We start from the raw sequence: 27520 nt of genomic DNA, 5'->3' as shown, positions 1-27520 counted from the left end.
AGAAACCACTAAAACTACATTAAAGCCAATGTTTCAACCTCAGTGAATACCTGCATCGCAGCAGAAAAGGAAAAGGGCCCACTCAGCAGAGCTACATGACTGCAGGGACCAGAAATTGAACAGAGGTTGCCAGGATTATCCATACATATTTTTATACTGCACAACAATACGCCAGCAAAAGCAACAGCTTTGGCCCCAAACAGTCACATTCAGAGGCAGACTGAGTCAGCAACACCTACACTAAACAATAAAGCAACACCACAGGTTCAGTAGGTTGCACAAAAAGCCAGATGTTAGCTGCTACTGTTAAGAAGGGTACAGATCATCTGATTATAATGGCACTGTTTACCACCTGAGAGATAAAATGTAATCACTGTAGTATTTTTTGAGTCCAAGCTTGGCTTGAAGTATTTTCACAGTATTTCTAATCAAATGCAAATTGGCCCTAAGTGAGGAAAACCAAACAGAGTGCATACAGTGGGTTCAATTTAAATAATATCTGTGAAAGGAATGATAAAGCTGCCGGTACACAAGCAGCACATTCTGTCAGACTGTATTCAGATCAGGCTCGCACTTCCGCTGGGGGCCCGCAGTTCATTTCAAGGTAGATTTGATGTCAGCAAGTTGATAACGACGGGAAGAAAACGTAAAATCATAAATATTGTAGTTATGTGGCTTGCTTCACTTGGCTGGCTACCCAGCCTATCAGTGCTCACGTACGTCAAATCTCATCTCACTTAGAGTAAGTCACATATTTTCTATGGATAAGAGGGACATTAGGATCCCTGAGAAGCGCTCGCAGCATACGTGAGGTTGCACATACAGTATGTGTATATGTGTGTTTGTGACTTTGAAATGCGTGAAAAGTTTAACAACTACGAAAGACCATAAGGGTACTGAATAGGGCTGTAGGGCAACAACTACCATATTGACAACTGACATCAGGGGCTCATGAGGTAGAGCGGTTGTCCACTTATCAGAAGGTCGGTTGTTCGATTCCTGGCCTCGGCAGTCTACACGTCCAACTGACCTTGGGCAAAACACTGAACCCCTAATTGCTCCTGATGCTGTGACAATGAATTTAACGTTTTTCATAATGACCAAATAAATATGATGATTTCAGAGTTTTTTTCTGTAAGTTGACTCAAGATGTCAGTATACTTCATACGAGGCGCTTGCACACACACATACAACACACTGTAACAGTCATTATTATTGTAATACTGAATAGCACATGTAGAGCCGTTTAGTTGTTCGCCGATGTCTCACGCCCTACGGACACTCCTGAAGAGGAACTCCATAAGGAAGACTCGGTAATGAGTTGGTGCTGGTCGTGCTGTCTATATTTTACAAAACACGTATGTTTAGTGAACGTAGCGCCATGGAGACCTGGCGTTGTATGGTCGATATTCCATATTGTGGAATAAAGCTGTTGAGTAAAATCCCAACTTCTCCGCCTGTCGACCACTAATCCTGCTAGCCTCTCCGCCCGCACCTACACTTGTTACAACACACATGCACACACAACTATCTGACATCAGATTAGGGTTGGATTAGCATAACTTGGCTCTAATGCAGCCTGTATAGCCACAACAATCTCATCCATGCTTGTCAGAGACAAGATGGCGTCCCCATTCATAATCCTGCCTAGAAGCTTCCAGAGCTCAGTCTTCAAATTGCTTGTTTTGTCAGACCAACAGTTAAAAACTGAAATATGTTCAATTTACAGTAATATAATTCAAAGCCAGCAGCAAATCCTAACATCTGAGAGACTAGTTCTCATAAATGACTTAAGATAAATGACTTAACTGTGACTTATAATTTCATATCAATCTACTAATCAATTAATGTGCCCATTGTTTTAGCAGGCCTCCTTATGCCACCCACAACTTCTCCGATGTGAGATCTTATAAGAACTAGTGAAGTGGAGGGGGTCAGTGAAGTCACCCAGAAATAGATAAGGAGGCTCATAATTAGTTGGTAATGGCAGGTTAGACACCTCTGTAGGAGAATCTCGCTGCTGCTCCGAGCCCACGACAGAAGGACCCTGCCAATAAGGGCCTGGAGTTAATTAAAAGACCTGGCCGTGCTCTGAGGTCTTAAGAGCCCTTATTCTGATGGAATGCTAAAACCTGCACTACATAACGGCTCGACAGGCTCCGATGGCTGGTGCACCTCTCAATAAAATTACAGCTGAATCATTTCCTTCCTTTTTCCATTCCCTCCGCTCCTCTGAACGAGGGCCAGAATGATTACTTCTACTATTGATTTATCTGTTGTATGCTATTTTTTCCACTGATTGACTGAAGGGCCACGCCACCATTTTACACATCAAGATCAGTCACTATACAGCGAGTGAAAACAGTTGTGCAATACCCTCTGCAGCTCTCTCAGCTCTCCAAAGCCAGAAAAGATTTTTTATTTATTATTTTTTTTAAAAGAGAAAGCCTGTGTTACAAACTGGGGGTGTGGGGTGTGAAAACATGGGTGTTCATCAGGCAGAATCGGTCTAACTAAGATTTTTTCATGGTGTGATATTAAATTTGCTGGAGTGGTTCTTCAATTGTTTGTAAGATTTGCTCTTCACAGTTTCCCAGAACCTGAGGTGACATCTTCAAATTGTTGGGTTTTGTCCAACTAAAAGCCAAAGATCTTTAATTTACAGTGAACTAACACATCAAACCAGCAAACCCTCACATTTAACACGCTCGAATCATTCTTGCATGTTGCTTGAACTAACTCGAAACATTTAATTAAAACTTTTTTTTTAAGTTGTTTAACTGTCAGGTCACTTCACCAATAATCTGAGGACAATGGAAGGATGGAAATACATGCGTAGAATTTGAATTTGAAATCCTGCCCATTTATCATGGGATATGTCAAAAGAGTAGCGAGAGCGAGAGGAGATCACTGCACAGAGACCTGGCCCAAATCGTGAGCAGACAGAGACGATAAGCACTCTGTTCCAACTCTTCCTGCTCTGTGTTACAGCCCCGAACTCCTGGGAGCAGCTGTGAGCCTGTTCAATTTAGGCCAGACAGATGGAGACAGTGTTTGTGGTGATTGCATTAACATACCCAACCCCGATGAGGAGGGCGGTTTTGGAGGGAGGACCGACGAGTTGCTTCAGAAAGGAAGGGCAAGGAAGGAGGAGACAAAGGATGAGAGACAAAAGCTTCAGCCTTGTGGAGTTTTCTCATTACCTCTTCTCATGTCCTCCCCCCCCTATCCCTTTATCCCTGTGTTTTTTTGTCTCTTTACCACCCCTCGCCCTGTCTTTCGCTCTTTCAGTAAAGATGGCTGCGGGCTGATGGAAAGCAGCCATGTGGTGGCGAACACCGGCAGCTTAACAGGTGAGAAAGCAGAAGGTGAGCGGCAGGATTCAATGTCTCCCCTGACAGAATACATCTGAACACCAACAACCGCGCTTGCTCCTACACACACACGAAACCATACGCCAACGCCCACACAAACGCTCACCATACATGAACGCACACACTGTACAGTCCAAGCGTTCACCAGCATGTGCTTCTGCTACAGCCCCGAAAATCAAACATGCTAATTGCATTTCAGTAAGTCTTCTTTCTTGACTTCAATGTCCTGCTAATAGACTGCAGAGGCAACATTTGTATTATTCTGCTAATTGTCTTAGACCAAAGAGTTCCTCAGGGGGAAACTTTAATCTGATGGTGTGTCCAGATAAAAGGTCATGAGGCTGAGCAAAAACGTGATGCAATGTGATGACACTTTTACTAAACATAAAAAAGAGTAACAGGAGCTCCGGTCTGCACACTTTGGCTCTGAGTGTTTCCTCTCTGTAATGAAGTGTGTGACACCCCCACCTGGAGCAATCACAAACCAGAGGGAGTGTGTGTCAGTCTCCACATCCACGCTTGGCTGAGAGCTACATGCATCCACACTGATCATTAGCAGCAGCAGGGAGGCTCTACATTCTGTCTCTCTCTGTGTAGGTGAGAAAGCGTCGGAGTACCAAACCTTATGAAGTGCTGAATGTGAGGACTAACTGATAAGAAGCTGGAGCTGAAGTGTTTTGGTGTGTATGTCTGCTCTCCCATTAATATTCTTGTTGGTGTTGACAGGACTCTTCAGCACAGCTGCAGCTTGTTTTGGTGGGGTTGTTCATCTTTTCTATTCAACAGTGAGGACAATGTTGAGTGTAGCACGGAGAAGGGCAACATTACAACAAGTTTCATTTCAACAATACTCATGCTTCAGGACTGCCTTGTTGTCTGTTAGCCCTGCGCAGCGTACAAAAGAAAGTGTGCAGTTATTCATATTCTAAATACATGTCAGTGGAAACATGGCAGACTCAAGATATACTATTCTAAAAATATTCAAACCTCCACTCCCCAATTTGTTTCATCATCCACACACTGAGCTAATTTAGATGATAAATGTCAGAAAAGTTCAAAACATTTTTTCTAGCTGTAAGTATTCTCTCTGCTGTATTCTACTGAGTTTGAATTATACCAGAAAAACTGGAGATAGACACTGTATCAGGTTACCGCTGTTATTCAGCCTTATTGAGATTAATTATCTAATCAAGCCCTTTAAGGACGTATGTAATTGCAAATTTGGGGACTGTGATGGAGATAATGAGTTTTAAGTGCATATTAGAGGAGGAATAATAAAGGTGGCAGTAGACCTTTTTAAATAGGGATACCTTTGAGTAATGAACAAGGTGTTGACTGATTATCTGTGTATGCATATGTCCCTTTACAGAGAGCATAAATTGTGAATGATCTGTACTACCAGGAGCTCTATTACTCCATTTATTTTTGAGAGTAAATATATAAATGTTAGTGATTCAACAAGTGACTGAATCGGCCATGCAAGCCTCCACCAAGAGGAGCACTGAGTGCAGAGGAACAATTCTCCCATTGGTGGGATGTTCCTTTGCTGCCACTGCATGCAACAATATCCACAGGTCAGCAAGATGGTCTCACATGCTTCCTTATATGTATGACCATGTGGAAACTAGTTAGAGGATATGATGAATGAATGAATCTGTATGGTTGGCACTGTGCACATTTGAGGGTAATTGTTCTACTTAAAGATTTTACCATATGATCATTTACGTGTAAAAGATATCAAGTGAGAGATAATCATTCGTTTCCCTCCATCCAAGGCTTCGTCGGTAGAAATCCTGCCTGTGCATGTATAAATGTGATGCACGTCGAGCTGCGTCCACTCACACATTGGTGGTGAAGATTCCGTAGATGAGGTCTTGCTCGGGCAGGTAGAAGGTGCTCTGCAGCTCGTTGTAGTAGAAGGGGATTTCTCCAGAGCGGGAGCAGTTGAGCCTGGCTTTCATGAACGTGGTCCAGGTGTCCTCCAGGAGAAACCGCCCGCCAATGTCGTTCTTGCAGACTCGTGCCACGCGGGAATAGACCGTCTTGCCACAGTCGTGCTCCACTGCGTTTTCCCTCAGGAAGAAGAAAGTGAAGAGGCCGATGTCGTAGGCTGAGATGAAGTGGGGCTCTGCCGGCAGGAAGTAGAGGGGAGGGAGGGAGAGGATCATTATACAGTAACTCCAGGGAAACAGAAATATTTGCAGCATTTATCTTCTAAGTGTTGTTGCTTTGACCCCTGTACTCCCTCTTATTGATTGCTATAAGAACTTCAAAATGCTACTGTTGCATGCCTAAGATGTTCTAGAAAAAAGCCTTCAAAGTCAAATGTGTAAATAAATGAGAGGAGAAGGTGCAGACGAAGGAGGAGGGGGGAAGAAAGAAATGGTTACTAATAAATCCGTCTGATGTTTTGATGGTAAATCCATGGAGCTATGTCTGTTTAACTGGATGCCCGTGGTGCTTTCACTGCCCTGGGTGACACAGCGAATGATTAATAGCCCTCCCTGTTGGGTGTGTTATCACGTAAAGCAGACGGAATAACAGTTTGAAAGTGACGATACTGTCATCCTTTGTAAACACATGACTCATCACAGAATACTAATTCATCCCTGGGAGCTTTGGGGAGCCTAAACTTGTAAGTCCATGCAGTCAAGTCTGATTGAACATCTACATTTTTGGAAGGTTCACATAAAAGTTTTTGTCATGGCTTAAAGGACCAGTTCACCCAAATTCCTCAAGTCATATTTCCTCTCTTACCTTTTTTTTTAGTGTCTAATCATCCAGACAGCTTTGGCTAATAGTTTGCAGACACCTCGGTACAGTCGAGGTGAGTGGAAGCTCACAGTCTTCACCAGCAAAAGTCTTTCCAGATATACTTGCTCGGTTACTCTTGATAATCCACAGACATTTTCATGGAAACAATTTTCTATTAAAAAAAAATGTTTAAAATAAAATTCAGAATGTACCACAGTGAGAACCTACTCTAATCTGTAGAATCTGCATTTGTAATACTAGTGAGCTAACTCTTTAATATCTAATTATTTAACTGTACAGCGTCATTGTCACTGATTCATTGGTGTAAATGAAGCAGTTTTCAGGTGCTCATGAAAAGCAACATGTGATATGATGTGAGACTGCTTCTGTCGGAAGTTCTTGAGAAAGATACTGAATTTGTGAATATCAAGCTGACACATGTAAACCGAGAATTCAATGTCAAACATAAAATAATTGAAATAAATCAGGTTAATAATTGTCACTAGATGAAGCTAGAGATCCACTGGTTCTCACTGGCTCATGAACAGAATAACCTTCTTGTCACAGTTCTGATTTTCAAGTTGTAATTTGAAACTTTCTAAAAAAAGAAACATCCGTGTTGTTGCTTTGCCACTGAGCTGGCTGTGACTTCCGCACACTCAAGCTTTGTTCCTACTGTTTTCTGATGCTGTGTTTTCTTCTATCCGGCAAGCACTACTCATACTACTGTGCAGGAACAATGAAACAGAAAATACTCCCGTGCTTCTGCAGCTCCAGTTTCCCTCTGGGACCCATTTATTGCCAATGATATCACACACTCACATACTTGCACACGAGCACAAAAACGAATGGAGGAATAAACCTTAATTTGCACCGATGCATGCGCACCCATAAACTAAAAAAGGAGAAAAAAATGAGAGAGATGCTGATGTTATAGGCAGTCACACACAAACACACTCTCTCACACACACACACATCGGACATGACCTGTTAACAGTCATGATGGAATGTGCCTCAGGGGCGAATGAGGCTTTTTATAAGAGAATAAGATTTTGAAATGGAGCAGGAAGAGACAAAAACGCTGTCCAGACAGCTACAGCAGCCTCCTAATTCCATTTCACATCTATGATGGAAAACAACCCGTGGTTTGGACGGACCGCAGGTGAAAAAGACAATTTTATGAAAGAGACTTTCAGCTGGGGGACACAAACTTTTTGAAGCTTAAATCGTGTTATACATTAAAGTCTGTCCAGTGCAGGAGTCCTCACAGCCTGAGAATCTTAGCTTTTCTGCAGGAATGTGGAGTGAGCATGTTAGAGGTGGGATGACAGTTAATATTATTATTTCTATCATTATGCATGACACCCAAGAGGATCACTGAATGTTTGTATTTGTGATGGAAAAACAACTTGCCAAACTGTAATGTACACAAAATGAATTGGTGCTAACAAACATGCAGATGAAGAAGTGAGTTGGGTCATTTAGTGCAACTGAGGCTGAGAAGACACAATATGTTAGTGCCATCCTCCCTACAGCTACAGGCCATGTGAAGGAGCTAATTGTGTTTACACATGTATCAGCTATGTGATGTAAGGGATAATGAGTGTGTATACAGCATGCCTGAGCTGCCATGTGGACGTACACCAGTCTTTCCGCGTCTGCATACCTGTGTTTATGCATACTGTACGAGTGTCAGGCAAAGGGCAGGTGGAGCTGACAGATTCTGCATAATATTACTGAAGCTGCGTGGGTGCAAATGTGATGGATCGAGTTTTTCCAGCATCCTGCTGAGCGGTAAACAGATTGTTCAATCTGCAGGCTGGTTGGGTGCTGGAGCAGTGAAGCTGCCATCACTAACATCACATGACGCTTTAGATCAAGCACAGCTACAGTATGAGGAGCGAGGCTATTTAATATTCAAATAAACACATCGTGCAGGAATGCAGGAACGATCCACTAATAATAAAGAGCTGCCTTATAGCTTGGTTATGTCTAAACAGGACAGATGGACTGTTTTTATTTAGTCTATATTTTGTGAGTTCCTCTCACTGTACTTGTTGCACTTTGTTATAGTCTCTGTACTGAGTTGGGCTCATCGTGTGTATGTCTGTCTGCTGGATGAGGGTGGGAGGCTTGAGTGTTTAAAAAAAAGACTGCAAGAATGAGGAAGTAAACAAACAAAATGTGTATACTACTAATTGGCTTTCCTAATTTTCTTAGGAGGAAACATTCTTTCTGCCTGGATTTTGTTGAGTGTCAACTCTTTTTCTTTGCACTGCACAGAGGCCATGGGCATAGAAAGCTTCAATACCAAAGGCTGAGGTTCACTTTCTGTGTCCCAGGTTTATTGGTTTAAGCTACTCAAAACTGGTTATCACTAGGAAAATGGCATGGTTCTGGTTATTGAAAAAGTCAAATCTTCCCCTTACCGCCTTAACCAGCTACTCTAAGCCATTAAAACCATTCCAGTCAGACACATTAATACAGGATGTTAGTGGTTTTGTCAGCAGTAGGGAATCAGATGAAATGAAACACGTTGCAGCTCCATTCAGTGTGAACAGGTTGTGTAGGCAGTGAATGTTTCAAAAATGTAAACATTTCCTTGTTATGTTGATACACACATGCAAATGTATTTTGCTAATGCAAATTAGATGTAGAGAAAATGTCTAAGACAGGCTGACATGTCACATGTTTGTATATAGCCATGGTTAAATTTAGTGATTATGACATGTCTTGACACACAATAAAACACACTTTGCACCAAAGCTGACAGAGGAGAGAAAGCGAATAACAGAAACATAAATGCATTTGTTACATACAAAATCTTCAGAGGATTGAGGGAAGAATAAAGAAATTGCTTAGATTATTTCACAGCAAACTGTATAGCTCCCCCTGTCATCCAGATGCATGATGGGAAACTGTTTGTCGGTGCCTGGCAGGCAACCAATCCAATAAGGGAACAGATTGATTAGATCCAGGACCCCCTCCATGCCTTCGCTTCTCCTGAACTGGAGAGGCTTAGAGCTGGAAATGAGATTTTCATTCACACCCAAATCCACCGGGAACACAACTCCATAACCCTCACAGAAGCCATGAAGCAAAGCGGACTTTGTCTGTGATGGCATGGATTTGCATGCGTGTGTGTGTGTGTGCGCAGCTCGAGTGGAGTGCAACACGTGTGTTTGACGGTGTGTGCAGCCAGCAGAGATTATGCTGATGAGGACACTACAGTATCTACTTTGCTACTCATCTTTTTCCCTCCCACATACCCTCTCTGTGTGCGTGTGTGCTGCTCTCAAACACACACACACAGACACACATGGAAGCACATGCAGCTTGCATACAGTCTAAATACATATACACACAAGTACACACTGGCATGCGTGCACAGGCGGAGTCGCTGCGTGGTGTGAAGCATGCTGTGAGTTGTAATTTCACCCTCTCCCTGCCGTGAGGAATAATTACATCGCTCACTGACTCCTCAGTCTATCTTCTGTGCTTCCCTCTCATCCTCATCTTCTTCCCTGCCCCACAACACTCTCTCATCCCTCCTATCTCACCACCAACACACACACACGTACACACACCTCCATACTCTCCGGCCTACCATCTTTACTTGGTTTCGATCTTCCCATTTTTGACTCCTCCACTCGTGTCTCTCCTTCATTCTGGTCATCTCTCCAGAGTCTCTTTCACTACCTAGTTGTCATCATAATGCGGCTGGACTGACATATGGGAGTATTTGTTTGTTTCATTTTGTGCTGGTGGATTATTGCATTAGTCATGTGACAGAAAACTAATAATCAGCTCCTCTGATGATGGATTAATTGATTGAGTCTTTTAACAAGCAGAAAGCGTCAACTATTTGATGAGGCTTTGCTGTTTTTCTCAGTTTCATTTCACTGTCATTTGAATATTTTTGGGTTTTTGTCTGCCGATCAGACAGAACAAGCAATGTGAAGGCGTTACCCTGTGAGTTTATAGACTAAACATTCAACTGATAAAATGAGAGAAACTGAAAATAATCAATAATTGCAGCCCTAGTTACACTAATATTCAAATTTTCAAGCCAATATCATTTTTATTTTATTGTTTTTTTTTTTTATCCTTGTCTCATCTCCTCTTACACACACACACACAGCTCACTGCCATCGTTTTGTTGGCTTCTGGCTTGTGAGGGGTTTAATTATTTTCTGATATTAGTAAAAAAAAATGGCTCATCAGCCTGACCAATTAATGGTCAGCAAAGGATGAAATAAAGCAATGCAGCCTCGGGTCAAGTTTGGGGCTCAAATGTAACAGTTCAGCAGAAACCACTGGTTCTGGACGGATTTGTCAGTTGTGTGTAAATTAGCTAACACCCACCCACCCAAAACCTGAAGGTGGACTGGTTTAGCTTCAGCTATGCTTTAACAACAGAACATTGGCTCTGTGATTGGATGCTATCATTCAAAACGCGGGTGGACTTCCTTTAGATAAAAGATATTTTCTAGCACAGTTATTGTTGTTTCGAATTCAACCAGGAGAGCTTCACGTCTTTTCCAAGCGCTCCAGCTGTCGGTCACCTTCACCTCCATCCATCCAGTAATCTAATGGTTTCTGCATATCAAAGTCGGTATATGACAGCTCTTCCAGTGGAAGGTCCATCTCCATTTCTGCTGGAGTCAGGATGTGTGTGAACGGATTTCTGCTGCGGCGCGTTACGAGGAAAAGGCACAGCGTCAGCAGCAGGGAGATTATTGACACCGACACCAGCGGGATTGACAGCATTTCATGTCTCCACCATTCCATAAATCCCACCAATTCCTATGTCTAACCTGTACTGTGTGTTCTACACACAACGTCGAATCCAAACAGTCTTGGTAATCCTTTGAAAACACCTCTGTCAGATTGATCTGTCTTGGCTGTAACAAAAGAGCCGATTTTGTTGGAAGCAAAAGTGCACAGTTGCTTCATCTGCCACTCTAGGCAGGCCGAGGAAAATGTTTAAAGCAACAGAAGGAATTTCCAGAGACTGTTTCACAAAGTGTTTACCCTACAATCTGACCTGGAGTGGATTATTTTGAAATCCAAGCAGAGTTTAGACTTGCTCAGATTACTAATCCTATTTGATTAGATCTCTCACGCCTGAGACAAAACAGTGACCCTGTGAAACAGCAAAGCTGTAACTCAAACCTGAGAACTCCATAAATTTCATAGAACTTTGTGCTTTAAATGCTCGATAATGAATTTCAGTCAATCAATGAAAATCAATAGAATCTTAATAATCATTTAACTGTCATTAAAGAGGAAGAATGCTGCTGGTTTGAGCTTCTCCAGTGAGAGTACTGGCTGCTTTCCTCTGTTTAATGTCACTGCAAATTGAACATCTTTGAGATTTGGACTGTTGGTCAGACAAAACAAGAATCCTGAAGGCAACATATTTTTTCAACACTAACATGAATTATGTTCAAATTAATGTTGAGTGTGAGCCAAGTGACGTCATATGTGCTTGTTCTGGCCGTGCTACTGTACCATTGAGCCACTTGGAGTTGTACTGAGCGGTCCGTAGAGGTGGCATGCCGCCCAGGCTGCGATATATGACGGGGTCACGGCCTGAGAAGTCGATGACGGTGGCGGCATACAGCTCTCCGCTCTCAGTCACCACCGCTGTGGAGTTGTGACGGGGGTCGTACGGGCAGCGAGCCACGCCGTTCACCCGCTCCAGCACGCTGCTCATGTTGCCCACCTGCGAGACGCGGGGAGAAGAAGAGAGTGGCAGGTTAAGCCCACAGTGTTTTCACTGAATTTCTACAATCCCACACACACAAACACACACTGACGCATACCTCTCTGGTAATACATAGAGGCTGGAAAGCGTTGGTTCCACAGGTCATGACCTCAGTCTTGTTCACCAACAGGACTCTGATGTAGTTCTGACATTCAATCTGCAGAGAAGTGGGTGAAGAAGAAAGCTTTGAAAAAGTTCCAGTCGAGCAGGAGCAGCTGAGGTGACAGGCTAAATATTCTTTGACGTGTTGCTGATAAGAACAATGGACCAAGTCCTCCGGTGTCAGACTGGCATGGAACCAAAAGCAAAGCAATTCAGTGTCTGCATGCTTTCGCTCTTGTAAGTTCATTGTTCAGGAATAAGAACAATCGTTTGCAGCTGAATGGAAGCCTATTTAGCATCGACAGATGCTCTACAATAAGTCAAGTATACGCTTCAGTAAAAAGAGTCAAATCTGTTTTAACAAAGGCGTGAAATAGATTTATTGGTAATGAAACATTTTATGTAAGTATCGTTTATTTTCTGGTAAATGCTGGTGCTTTGTGTTATGGCCAAGAACTGAGGTAATTGAAGTGATGCAGTTTTTGCAGAGAATTGATTGTCTGTTTTGTGTATCAGGTATCAGCCATCACACTGTAGGCACTGTGGGAGATAAAAGTGACGCCGCAATCAGTTCTCACAAAATAATGGAAATAAGACAGCTGATCGCAGTGTTGCTTATCAGACAGATTTGAAAGGAAGTCCTTTTGTAGTCCTTTCACTATCTTGCAGGCTGTCTTGTGTGCATTTTTCCTCGCTTCACTTTGCCCTTTCTCTTCACTGCAGGAAAAACAACTCCTGATTGAAGGGTCTGAAATAGCTGCTCTGTACGGAGCCCTCCCGTGAGGCCCATAAGGCCCTCGCCGCAACAGCCAGAAGATATCAAGATGGCCTCTCTGTAAGCCAGGCAGCGCTGACATGAAGTGTTGTAATTGGGGGCGGGATTGAGGTTACCTCTGTTTTGCCTTTGCTCTGACAGGACCTCCTGGTTTCCTCGTCCGGTGCCCATTCTGTCGCCTAGGAGACAAAAACAAGAAAAAGCCCAGGGATGACAAAAAGGCCGAAAAAGCAGTCAGCTGAGTCCTTCAGATACTACAAAACAGTTACGCAACGACTGACTGTTGCTAATACTGTAGGCACGCACAAAAAGATGCATGAAAAGACTTTAACCTCATTGCTGTTTGTTTATTGTGTAAACATGGCGACCAGCTTGCCAGCCAAGAGCTTATTCGAGGGTAGCGGGCAAGGTACCCAACGAGGCAGCTGAAGGGCTGAGGACGGCATTAGCATGTAAATGGATTTCTCTCCGCCTTCTTCTTCTTTCTTCCCCTCTCTATCTCTCGCTCAGAAAGTTTGCCGCACTCGCCTCCGCTCCACTGCCCCCCAACACCTCCCCCCTTTTCACTTCTACCGGCCAATTATATTCCTGTTGATGGTTGTGACTTGGGTTTAATTATGGATGCAGGCGGCGGCACTGCACGGCTGCACTGCAAACACACTAATGCATGTACATACACACATGCTGCTTGGCCACCGAGCTGCACTGGCTCTTGTTAAGAGGGTTGAGAGATGTCCTTCTCTTGGCATAAACTGTGGATGTGCAAGGTGCCAGAGGACCCCCTGTTGTGTGTCATTGGCCTGATCTTATTCATCCTCCTCCATCTCCTCCTCTTCTCTGATCCCACTGCCCAAGTAGGAAGGCTGCCTAAATGTCTGCCACTATGCAACATCAATCTATCTGATTCTCCATCTTTCTGCCCGTTTTCTCTACTCTCCAAAAGGGATTATTGTGATGAAGCTCGGTAGATAATTATCTAGGTCTTATGAATTACCTTCCCAGGACAATTGGCCAGTGGGACAAAGCTGTGACCTCACATTCAGTGGAGCTCACAACTGAGGCCAACCAAGAGTCAACACCAAACTGGGTCAGTGTTCCAGGAGCCAACTGGAGGATTCAAACAAACAGTACACATCAGGGGAATAAACTACGGGTGAATGTACTACGTAGCTCATCTTAAACACCTATACGCAATTTTGGACAATTTCATTTTTTAGTCATGAATTTATCCTGTGGTGCTATAACTCCAGCTTTTTTGGATCCTCATTATGCTTTAATTAAAGCTCAGCAGAAGGGACTGAACACTATATAGCCCCAAGACTCAGTGAGGAATTCTGCCGGGAAAATGTAGTTTTGAGTTAATCCATTTTTTTTTTTCGAGCCTCGGTGCAGAGAATATAACTCTTTAGGAATCTAAATGGAAATAAAACAGTATAAGCACATTTAATGAGAACTTCAGAGAACTGCCAAAACCTTTCTGGGGACAAAATGTTGAGTTGAAATTCACTGAGTGCTCCATTCTCTTTAAAGTACATAAATAGATCTCTTATTTCACAGCTCATGGACTAGATCGACTATGCTTGAAGGAGTGGAAGTTCATGATTTTGGATGATTAGCCTCGGCATAAATTCTTGCTAATGAGAGAAAACACCAGACTGAACAGTACTAACCACAGCCTAATGAGCTAGTCAAACATCTGCACATTGTCCTGGGATCGCTTTTATTACTTAATAAGCTTATATTCATAGACATTAATCAGCGTGTGATTGTTATTTCATTGTTCACACTGCCAACTATTTGTGCTGCCCACACACTGGCATGGAAATCCACATTTTTGATGCCATGTTTGATTGTTTGAGACAACTTCAAGCTCCACTAATCAAACAACTCACCCAGTGTGCACTCGCTGCCCAGCACAAAGTGGCAGGCTGACAAAGTTAGTAACTGGAACATTCAGCAGCTAAAAAGCCATGTACTTTTCTCATGAGATTGTGGAGATGAAACCAGACCTAAAAGGAAACCTACATTCATCAGATGGACACAAACACACTATTAAGCCAACTGTATATTAGCCGAAACAACTTTACAAACTGTTTATATGGTAGCACTGTGTGTTTGTCAGTTTGTTTCAGAGTCTTCTGCCCCCTGGTGGCCACAAAATCAATTAATGCATCTGTTTGCTTGCATAAATGTATTTTTTTTTAGCCACCTTGGAGACCACAACGAGGAACATCCCAACATTGACCTCTTATTAGAAATGCAGAGTCACCTGATGAATGCATGTCCAATACTCGAGGTTCTGCTTTTGTCTCCACCAACTCCTTAGGGAAACATCTGCTTCTTTAGCTGCTAGATGTTCCACTATGTTCACTATGGTAACTTTGCTGCTGCAGCTGAAAACCAGATTGATGAGAGTGAACCTAACAGTCAAGCCGCAGGCCATGAAGCCAAAAATTCTGAAATTTTACACGCTCCACAGAGCTGAGGGGAACTGCAGAGTCCAGTTTGTCACCACAAGGAACACATCACTGCACTTAGCTGTTTGATCATTTATTAATATAAAACTACTGATTAGAGTAGCTTCAACCAAGCTAAACTAAGCATAAAAACCAGACAAAGCCTCTAGACTCTGCAATTATGCTCAGGATAGAGACAGAGATTGAGACAAATTCATTAGAGTTATGAAGCTATGTTTAGCTCCTGCAGCCAGCAGAGCACCGGTAAGTGGGCTCTGGCCCATATTGATAGTTACAGCTCATCTCCCTGTCTCCCACAGCAGCTCCCTTCAATTAACCTGCTTCAGACCGCACTGGGGAGAGACAGCAGCAGGGGACAGCTATATAAAGTAAACTGTGATTAAAATGAAACTTGAGCTCCAGACACCGAACACGAAATCAGCGAAGAAATAAAAATACCACAAGTAGCTAATGTGCTCTGCTGGAACTCGACTGTGTAGTCATGCTGCTCGTGCTGAGGCCAAACAGTACGCAGACAGCCAACAACAAACTCAAATCCACTTCCCATGAGTGCAGCGAACAGCATGGCACCTGCCATTCACAGAGCAGCCCCGCCCCCCGCGCGGCAGTCCATCACTCTGCCTGTTGAAATGAAAACACTGCTCCTCCACAGCCCCTGCCTGTCAGCCCCTGACAGCCTGGGGACTGATGGGATGACGTCATTGTAAACACACACATACATATACACACACACACACACACACACACACACACACACACACACACACACACACACACACACACACAGGGTGATGGATGCCTTTGCGATGAATCATGGCTACGGGCATTACCATCTTTTCGGCAGGGCCCCGTCTCCAAGGATCCCCATCGGCTTAACCTGCTGACCTTCACCAGAAAGTGCCCCCTCCCCCTCCCTCCCCCTCCTCCCCTCTCTCTGTCCATCTCCTCTTCTTCACGCCACTTTGGAACAAAGCCACACTCACACAGAGCCTGTGAGAATACCAATTCTGCCTCAACATCCTCTCCCTCAAATACCTTCCCTCTGTGCTGGACCCTGAATGGCCTGGCTGCCATCAACAGAATGAATTAAAGCTGTATAATGTGTGGGCACGATTTTCACTGGCAAGCGTTCGTGTTAACAACAGTCCAACATAAAGGAAGGTAAGCAATGAAGAGGGAAAATAATATTTTCACACATTTCATCTCGGCATTGACGGTCTCATTGGCATTATTTTTATTAATTTGTAATGCAGAGGACAGCTCAGTGCGCAGGTTCAACCACTGTCTGACCTCTGTTATTGTTATTGAAAACATCCAACAAAATGAAACCAAATGAAGTTAATAACTTAAATGTCAAATGTAAAAAGAGAAAACAAATAGAAAAAAACTTTAAAAACTGGAAAAAAAAAAAAAGAAAAAGAAAAATCTGAAATATCCTCTTCACCTTTTGTTATTGCCTTCCAAAATGACCCGCTTTGAGCTGTCATCACAACGGTTAAGGTTTAAATAGATTTAGGCACAAGATTAACTGGTTTAAAGAGTGAGTGAAGCGTCTCACGCAGCTCGGCTGCAGCTCTTTTCTCACACCATCTTTACACGTCAGGTATATTTTTTGGCAAAAAAAAGTGACCACCTGCTTTGATTCTGTAATTAGCTTTTCTTGTTTGTTTTTATCACTTCACCTCTAAAGCCCATGAAGCAGGAGAAGGAACGCTACAGTTTTCCTTTTCTAATATGCAATATTCAGGAAATTAATGAAGACAGTATGCCACACACAGCTCACTAAGTATCTGTCACACTAATCATGAATGAGGCGCAAACATCTACAACAGGCCGCTCAAAGACGCTCTGCTTCTGAAACACTTCCAGTGGACATTTGAAGCATGACAGAGATGTGATGGAGCAACTAGAAGGCGAAGCATCCAGTGGGGTGAGGGGTCACGAGGGGTGAAAGGTTTTCTGACAACAACAATACTTTCTTCGCCTGTCAGTGACAGACATCATTGGCAGCGCCTCCAGAGGTCCTCGTCAGGTAAACACCAACACAGGTTGATGTTTGAGACATCTGAACAAGCAAGCAGCACTGTTCTTTTCCTGTTCAAACTAGGCAAATATCATTATCACTTTTATAGATTTCAGAGACATAAGCATAAATATGGAGGAAAGAAGAAAAACAAATACTTGAAATGTACTTTAAATCGTTGTCCCTGATGCACAAAACACCAGACAATTAAAGGGGCATCTGCCTCTCTGAGACAACAACTTGCAGACATTTTTCATGCTCACATAGACCCAAGGCCACAGAAACTGTTTGTTATTTGTGCCTGTAGCCTCGGATGCATGTTAGAGTTCATTTCCATCTATTAGCAAGGCCAACAGCCATGTGCTCTCCCTGCCATCAATTCCCAATCCAATCTGGAGCCTGACACCTAATTTCTCCCAATTTCGCCACTCATTAGACACAATAAGAATATCTTGCCCCCGGCATCTTTCTTAAAGCAGGGAAGGGGGGGGAACATGAATTTTTAATAGGCAAATAAAACAGCAAAAAAACACAATTAGTAGCAGGAAAGAAGTTTCATCACTTTTACTGCATTTTTACTGGCTGGACATGAAAATCAATTCTATTTTTAACAGAAACAGAAAGGGGGGGGGGGGGCAGGAAGCCCTGATGAAGTAAAAGAGAGATTGCGAGCAGCAGCAGCGTCTGTTAATGTGGTCGTTCCTGAAATGTGGCACTGTGTTGATAAGGCTGCTGACACACTGCTAACATCATGTGTGACAACTAATTATAACTCATGAATATTGTAAATAAGTGTGTCAGGGGAGTAATGGCTGTTTGAATAGAAGCTGTCTGGCACTTGTTACAGTCAAGATAGATTTGTATACCAATGCAATGGGACTGGACTGGTGTGAGTTCAATGTTAAGTATGACAAACATGACAAATATTTAACAATTTTCAAACATAAAACCAATGAAGTTAAGAATTTTATCATGGCTAATATTAAGAATTAAGCTGTTGCTTGACATGTAAGGCTAACATGATGCCTTTAAATGCAGCTGAATAACATTTGAAAACATTCTGAGTGAGACAAAATCTCAGTGATCACTCGTGATTCATTGATAGTGAATGTTTTCTCCAATTAGGACATTTAGGAGGAACATTTCCTTTAAACAAGCATTTATTCAACATGCTCTGGGTCATAAAAAACATGTTAAAGGCTTATTTATCATTCATGGAGGCAGGTAATTTGCATATCACAAAATTGAAAGGTATTCGTACGAAGGGGAAAATACTCTGCCATCAATGTTTCATAAACTGCCTCCTCGTAGGCCCCTCATGTTTTCATCCTCAGTCATCACTGCAGGCTTTTTCCTCTACCATCGAGACAGGGGAAAGAAAATCTGCATATGCACCCACCACCTCACCCAGAGACAGACCATCTATCTACAGTATCTGCTCACTTCAAGGTGTCCTCACTTCAAGGCATCCTACACTTCCAGACTGTTGATTCTTCCCTCTCATTCCCAGCCCTTCACTCCTCCACCCCACCCCCCCTTTCCATTCCCTCTCTCCATCTATGTAATCTGATGAATACACACACTCGCAACTTGACAATATGGCCAATTTTGGCACAAATTGCTGCAAGAGGAGAAACACTCAGCCACCAAAGGAGCCACGCAGGAATGAACACCGCTGGCAGTGTTCATGGGAGGGAAACCAGTGAGGCAACGTGTGCTTGTCTAACCCACATGTCAAACAGACTGTTGATATTCCATGGTTCTGTGAAGTCCAGGTTATGCTCAGTTTCTATTGTTGCTGTCAAAGGCAAAACACCTTAGTCACCCATTCAACACTTTTACTCTTTACTCTCTGAAGAAAGCTGGTAAACTACCCCCTGCTTTGACAAGAAACCTCGGATGATACGGCTGGAGAGCAGGACTTGCTGTGCTGTGACGTTCACGCAATGAGGCCCTGGTAGTGATGCGTTTGATGTCAACCAGCAACGATTGCTTAGCCAGAGCTGAAGGTGAGAGCAACTGCAGTGACGGTATAATGCACAGCAACTAGGAGAATGGTGGAGCCCATGGCATCATAAGCATGTCCACAGTGTTACTCTCGCTGCCAGAAGGGGGAGACAAAAGTTCCCCACTGCAGATTTAAAGGTACAGCAAACTCAAAATTGTAAATGTGTAGCTTGTAGGCGTTGATTATGTATGCTGTCATGCAATCAGCCTTTAGACGTGCTAACAGTTGCTGATAATAGCTCCCATGCTGTTCCTTTACCAAAACTCTATCTTCCTGTTTTAGGTGCAGGGGTTTAAACACAGTTTGATAGCATCCAATTAGGAAACACAGGATTCACCTCTTGAGCTAGTAGTTTAATTAATGATGACAGAAGGTGACTTCTGGGCAGATTTGAAAAGTGCAGGACTGCGAGTGGAGAAACATTTGGCAGATATTTCACCAGAGGACGTCTAAGGAGTGTATTCCAAGTGACGAAGGAAACCGCCATTTGTGTGCAGCACTTTCAGACAGACCTGCATACAAAGCAAGCTGAGCTGGTATACAAGTCAGTGCAGGAGGCAGCGCTGGAGGAATTGAGTTTTAATCGAGTTTAATCAACTGAGAAATGGCAGTGATATAAATTTGTTACCTACGTATGCTATTGTCACAGCTATTGTGGCTGCATTGTTAAGTCCATTTGTGTGTTGATGTTCAGCACAAGCACACTTTTCATCTGTTGCTTGCTGGGCTGAACTTGATGAAGCTGATCTGTAGTATTTGTGTTTCTTTACGGCTATGGGATTCCTCTCTTACTTTTACATTGCACGCCATGCTGTTTGTGGGTTGTCATAGCAACCCATGTCACAAGGCTTTGTTGTTGGAGCGTGCTGGTAGCTGAGCAGTTACAGTGCCAATGCAACATGCATGGTTCAGGCTGGGGGCCTGTGCTGCACGTCATACCTCCCTCCCCTCTGGTTTCCTCTTTGTCTCTTCACTGCCAACTGGCCAATAATGGCAAAAAGGACAAGAAAATAACAGAAAAAAAAAGAGGCTTTCCCTAGTCCTGATGATTTTATTTGCATCTAATTGTAAGATCCTGGCATCTGGACTTGCATGAGAAAAATCTGAATTTTATCATAAAATAAAAGTTGTAATTGTACACATACTAAATGAGAACTTAGGGCTTGAAATTGCATGCGTGTTATGCCCGACAGCAGAAGCTATTGGCTGGTAAATCCAGGCAAACAGTGGGAGTGAGTGCTGTCAAGAGGTGCAGCGCCCCTCCAGAAGTGAAAGTTTGGACAGAATGGTCTTTTGGCAAAATTGTTATTACTGGAGAAATCTCTCTGCGTAGCCTGGGGAAATGTGTTTTCTTGAGTCAGTAAGATTGTCTTCAACATAATTAAGGAAGAAGTTCTTAATCCAGACTATGAGTATGGATCTGTTGTGGCAGAGGGTCTGGACAGGATTTCATCAACCCCAGCACGGACAAAATACTAAGACGCTGTTTTGAACTTTCCTACTATGAATTCATTTTTGAAAACTGCTGACTGCTGGTAATTTACTTTGTGAGCTCTGTGTTCATTTGCTTTGCCCACACAACACTGTCAAATTTCAATGTTTTAATGAAGCTCAATGAGGCATTATTATTGGATGTACAATACTGCAGTATTGGAAACAGGAATTGGGGCTTCATAGAGTTGACACGGATTCAAAAACAATAATTAGATTAAAAAAATGCCTACACTGACTCTGATGTCCATCCTGTGGAATGACTCAACTTTCTTCTTCTGTCAGGTGAAATCTGAAAACTTTTTCAGTCCCAATATTAAGCTATGCTTTGATATGAAAATGCACCAGAATCATGCTTTGGAGCAATTTTCAGGCCATTTTCAGCAGCGCATGGAGAGCTAGTCACTGGCAAAATAAACAATGCACGACTGACCGAATAAACAGATACATAATTATATGAATAAACACCCATAGGTTCACATTCACTGCTTTAAACACACACATATAGGGTTTCCAAAGCCACATACAAAACCACACATGGATGAAACATGACTTTCACCAACCCTTTGTCTCGCAGCTCATTGTCTCTGAACACTGATCCATGGACACACCCACATCCTCTCCTTTGTCTTTCTTTCTCTGTCTGTCTCTTTCACACACTCACTCACTCACACACACACACACACACACACACACACACACACACACACACACACACACACACACACACTCCTCTGCTCATAGCTCTCTCCCTGTCAAACACGACTCTCTGACAGACTGAATCAGTGCAGCATGAGGTCACTAGCCTACACCTTCATCTACACACCGCTGCAGACATGGAGAGAGGCAGCCTGGGGGAGCGTTCAGTGTGTGTGTGTGTGTGTGTGTGTGTGTGTGTGTGTGTGTGTGTGTGTCTGCAGTTCAGCACACAGAGCATCTGAAAAGTTCTGACTAAATGTTCACATTGTTGAGAAATACAGTAGGTTCAGAGACCAAGAGACGGAGAGAGACAGCAAACAGCACATAGTCACTGAGCCATGAACGCAAAGCTACAAACACTCCTGACAACTTGTACCATTTCGGCCTGTCTTCAGGGGCTGAAAGCAGCATTTAGACAAACACCTCATCCTAAAACACCATGTTTCCACTGAGTCCGGTTCAACAAATATGCCTGACTGCCCTCTTCAAAGTGATTCAGCTTCAGCCTTAGGATGAGACTTGTTTTGAATTTCGCAACATACAATGTGATCGTGACAGAGCTGGGTGCTCGATATCTACAGTGCAGACACGAAAACACCTGAAATGCTGGGTGGATTTCTTGTTTGTTTGTATATTCTTTGATCACGCACTTACTAATTAAATCAAAGCTGATTTTAAGCAAAATTCTTGCATGAGCGATTTTGTTGAGAAAACACTGAACACCGACATATTCGGAACATTTGGTGTAATGAAAATGAAGGGTATAGAAAAACCGGCTTATATTCCTCAAACTGGAATATGTCAAGTGGCACCAGTTTCTAATATTTTCTAACAATACCCAGCTGGCAAAGTTCAGGTACGAGCGGCAGGGAAGAGGATCCACATGCAGGCAGGGAGAGCAGGTTGAATCAAAGAGACTCTATGAATGAACAGGCTGAAAATACTGACAGGGCTACTGGGACAGTGCAAAGAAGCAACCAAGGGAGTGTGGCCGCTAAATATACACCAGGGGCTTCATGAGAGAACAAGGGACAGGCGTGCAGAGAGGCCGCAGTGGGGTTCACACCTTGCATTAAAATGTGTTTTGGGGGACTGGACTACGATCAGATAGTGCTTGACCACATGAAAGTACAACCATAAACACACCCAGCATTGTGGATGGATTGTGAAATCACACCAATGCTGCCATCTTTTTATTTCTGTCTTTTTTTGTTTGTTTCTTTGGACCCTCGGATATAAGAGGAAGGTGCATAAAGCAAGAAGAAGAATTAATACCAGGTGTATATATAGTAACGTCAAGTCAGTTTTAGTTGCAATCTGGATATGAGACTCATTGTAATGCACAGTATGAAGGCGGTCTGAGGGCATGTGGAGGACAGGTGGGGAATGACCAGGTCTGGATCTATCCAAGAAGCAGAGCTATGAATTAAAACAAAACAGCACATGCCTGATCCAAACGATGACTAACAATGTGACCCTGTACTCAGTGCCAGTGCTTGACATTTTTTGGTACTGTTTGATAATCAGTGCAGCACACAGCCCGACTTCAAGCAAAATCAAGTGGAAAAAAAAACCTGCTATAAAATGGTCACATGGACACACACACACACACACACACACACACACACACACACACACACACACACACACACACACACACACACACACACACACTCCATGATAACTATGACAAAATCTTGAAGACAGGGCATAATACTCAACTGCACGCCTTATGAAGAACTGCAGAGCTCTTCAGAACTGTTTTAATACTTCAGAAGACATAAAAAGAGATAAGATAAGATAGGATAAGATAAGATAACACTTTATTAATCCTCCTTAGCAGAAATTAGGGAGGAAATTGAAAAGAAATTCTATAGTTACATAAAAATTAAATATGATTCTTACATTAGAGATATGGAAGAAATATAGAAATATTCTTGTGTGAGTGATGATTTTTAGGTGATTTAATATGTTAAGTAACTGTTTTACAGTCACAAAATGGATTCAAACAGTCACAGCTGGGAATGGGAAGCTGTTTTCTCCTCCTCTGATCTGAAATGTTGAGTTGAATACATTGTATGGTTCAGTTCTGTATGTACTAACAGCCTGTATGCGGTTGCCCACTCACCCTGCTGCTGCCTCCCACTCACTGTAATTCCACATTAGGGAGGCTGACAGGTGAAAGCAGACAGTCTCTCCATGACAAACCAACCAGCACAGTGGATTATTTCTTCTCTTCCTCAAACACTTACTGTACTGTTTGCACCCACACATGTACAGATAAAGACACAGGTAACACAGATGAGGTGTATTCATCACTTATTATTTGGATATGAATATGAATAATAACATTTGCTAAATGCCAGCGCAGATGCATTGTGTTTTAATCCTGAAAGAATGTATTTTTTATCAGTATCACACTGAGGGACTCTAGTGCACCATTAGCAGCTTTTTTTCTTGATTCTCCGGGATGCAACGCATCAAGCAGACAGGTGGCGCTTTTCAGCCACGTGTGGCCAACCGCCGTCTGTAGACTTTGAGTTGTGTCCTACATCTCATCAGTGGCCATTTGGCTAATTCAACAAGAGAGTCCCCATCGAAGTCTGAGGCAGCAAGTGTGAGACAGCTGATTGGCTGTTCATCCTGCTGAATCTCAGCGATTTCACCCACTTGGTTCATTTTGTTTTTCTCTGCCTTTTCTTCCTCCACAGTCCAAACACCACAGGCTGACAACACTGACAAAGCAAAGCAAAACTAAATTTGTGGTGCCAGTGTGCGTTTTTCTTTGTCATGTTTATGAATGAGGCTTTTAAAACCATTTCACAGTGCAGTGAAAATATGCTCATGCTTATTTGTCTTTCCATTGTTGTTTATGGATGACAAAGGCAGACTACATGCTCGTCATTTCCACTTATGCAGCAGCAGTCTCGGAACCTGAAGTCGTGTGTTCAGGTGCAACTTTTAACAGGAGACACGAGGAAACATATCTGTCAGCCTTTGTCCAGGTTTGGGCTTAATTTGTGATTTTAGTGATTTCATCCTGTGTATATATAAATGTGGATATATGTGATAAATATTGGCTGATGTGCAAGTACAGCATGTATATCTTGCTTTATGATGGAATAGAACTAAACCATTCTTCTCTGGCAGCGGCCAACACAACAACTTTCTGCTGAGTTGGGACGCAAATCCTCACAAAAACCGATCGCAAAAACCTTGATGAGCCGTATGTATACATGCAGGTACCACTGCAAAAACACTGTGTGCCATCAGAGATCGTTACTCTTTCCCAGCTGCCTTGCCAAGCTGCAGCACATTACAGGGTGACAAGTAGGCCCCTCTTGCTCTCAGCTCTGTAGCTCACAGATTATCCCTTCATTCTGACAAAGACCACATCAATAATTAAATCGCCGGCCAACTTGCTGCACAGAAATTAACAAAGAGTGTGAATGAAATCAGGCATGAGTCATCAAACTGCAGGGCAGAGAGAGGAGCTTGATACTGTGGGCGAATCAAGGGTATGAATATCTGAGAGGGTCAGCTTAATGTCCATCCCGTGGCCTTTCATTCACTTTGATCCTCTGCTTCCTCTATGAATCCACTGTGTCCTTCAGCACTGTGGCGACTGTAGCTGTATGAGACATGTATAATGTATATATATATATATATATATATATATATATATATATATATATATATATATATATATATATATATATATATATATATATATATATATATATATATATATATATATGGAACATATACCACTAATACTACCTGCATGAGAAAAGGTCAGTGTGTCTTCAGCATAACCAAATGCAAATTCTTCCTGTCCCGAAGGAATTTGAAATGTCACAGAGAAACACCTACAATAACATGCATGTATTTTTCTTGTGGTGTACTGGGATGTTCCCAACAATCTCTGCTGATGAGGGAGTTTGCACAAGGCATTTCCTGTTGAAGGAGCAAACAGTGACACTTGACCATGTGACCCTTCAGGTCAGCTCTGCTCTCCTGACTCCTGACCTTGATCCACCGCAGGGAGACGATACACACTGGGACTAAACAACAGCAAACAGGCAAAGCAGCTGTTCGAACCAGCAGTAGATGTCCTTGGACTTAATGGGCGGACTTAATGGTTCCACTTCACATGCAAATACTCCTGTTACTATCAGCTTTCACCATCTTTAGCTTTGTGACAGAATTTTAAGCTCTGAGATTGGCTGTTTCTTGTCAGTGTTGTGAAAACTGCTAATATTCTTATAAATTGATAATGACACTCCAACAAATATGGTCTCGTAACATCGACAGAGACTCAGGCGATCCACCACGGTGCATAAGTAATAAAGATAATAATCTATAGAAAGATGTTTTCTCCTTTCAAATTAGCAGGCGATGTACTCGTCTTCCAATGGTCTTCTGTGTTTTCCCCATTCATCATATTCAGATGGGCACTATCTTGTGTCCAGTTAGTCACAGGCTACAAATGACACCTTCCTTGCCCAATCACGATCTGCCATTTGAATTCTAGCTACAAGAGAAGCTAATAACAGTCTGAGTTGAACAGAAGGGCCTTCTAGTCACAACTGATTTTACATACAACTGATGTTTGGAATAACCAGTTCTGGACACACCGACATCTCACTTCAGTGAGTTATTTAAAGCTCAAGACACCTCATAACAACACGATTTCTCAGAAACAATGTTGAAATAACTGAAATCAGTGGTCCTATGAACCTACAATGTTTCCACTGTCCAGGAGAGTTCTGCATTTCTGTGTTGTAGGATACTGTTGAAAGAAAAATTTAAGATGGGAGCACAGAATGAAGAACAACAATTAAGCAGGAGCCCATCCCACTTTGCAACTCTATCTAGAATCAGTGAAGGAAATGTGGCACGGTGGTTTATGATGCCTGTCACACCTGTGCAAGCAGGGAACAGGGAGACAAGAGGTGGGACCCAAATGCAGCAGAGCTGGTGCAGTTAAAATGATTCGTTACAAAATGGCAATGAACAAAAAGGCTTACGGGACGGTGAGACAGGCAAGGATCAAAACCTGAGAAAACAGTCCAAACACGCAAAGAAATCCAACAGGGAGCAGGCAAGAATCCAAAAGTCCAAAACAGGCAATGTCCAGGAAAAACAAAACAATGGTTCAAACACACAAGGCACTCAGAGTAACTGTCAAAGACTGAGGAAAAACCACAGACTTCAATACACGAGGGAGGGAAGGCTGATGGGGGACAGGTGATGCTAATCAACCATCACTGCTGGAAAACACATAAAGACAGGAAGTGAAATTAACTCATGGCACATGAGGAGAGTAACCTTCAAAATAAAACAGGAAACAACAAAGCAACCCTGTAAGTGTAACGAAGACAAGGTGAAATTCAGTGCATTAACCAGACTACTGAAGTACATGTATATTCCAAAATATGTAAAGAATAAGTTAAATTACTGACCATAATATATAGCAAAAAGGTAACACTGCTCAGAGAACACTCAGTAAGAGCAACAAAGAGAAGAGTATTGTTACTTTCACCTCTGCTGTTAAAGCCACAGATTACAGTAACCGCAGGACAGTACAGCACAGAGTACCACTGTCAGCCTGCAGGCAGCCTTGCATCTGGCAAAGCGGTCTTTAGTTCTGAGGAGACAGACCATCATGTCGCACAGTGGGACAGCCACCTGGGGGCTGCTCATCATCAGCCGGCTGTGGGAGCCAGAGACCACAGCTCAACTCAAACAGCCCCGAACACAAACACCACGTCAAGGACAAATCCCAGGCCCTGATCACAAGGGGGAAGGCTCCTGTCTCCCAACTTCTGACATGTTCTCAGCAAGAAAAGGAATAACAACCAAAAAGAAAAGCCTCCCACATGGAAAATAAGGACACAACAAAATAGAGGTGACCTCAAGAGCAAGTACGTCTTGCTCTGGAGGAAAAAAAAAAAAAAAAAGGCAATAAAAAAAACTAGACCCTGCTTTGTGTCCGTTTATATCAGGGATAATGGCTCTTGAAATTGGGTATAACCAAGATCAGT

The 27520-nt window shown here is 42.8% G+C and overlaps 1 protein-coding gene across 6 annotated transcripts in view; it reads right to left on the bottom strand.

Annotated features, from left to right (window-relative positions):
- The window catches only part of sema5ba (sema domain, seven thrombospondin repeats (type 1 and type 1-like), transmembrane domain (TM) and short cytoplasmic domain, (semaphorin) 5Ba), a 154919-nt gene that overhangs the window by 38045 nt on the left and 89354 nt on the right, over window positions 1-27520 (bottom strand). For all 6 annotated transcript variants that reach the window (XM_070975772.1, XM_070975775.1, XM_070975776.1 and 3 more), the window contains 4 exons: window positions 12892-12954; window positions 11957-12055; window positions 11643-11856; window positions 5217-5502 (listed from right to left, as the gene is read on the bottom strand). In XM_070975772.1, coding sequence (XP_070831873.1) covers window positions 5217-5502; window positions 11643-11856; window positions 11957-12055; window positions 12892-12954 — 662 coding nt within the window. The remainder of the gene's footprint in view (window positions 1-5216; window positions 5503-11642; window positions 11857-11956; window positions 12056-12891; window positions 12955-27520) is intronic.

The sequence above is a fragment of the Chaetodon trifascialis genome, chromosome 12 (genome assembly GCF_039877785.1).
Source record: "Chaetodon trifascialis isolate fChaTrf1 chromosome 12, fChaTrf1.hap1, whole genome shotgun sequence".
NCBI classification, from domain to species: Eukaryota; Metazoa; Chordata; class Actinopteri; order Chaetodontiformes; family Chaetodontidae; genus Chaetodon; species Chaetodon trifascialis.
Note: the sequence above shows the minus strand (reverse complement) of the source record. Positions and strands in the feature narration are given on the sequence as shown.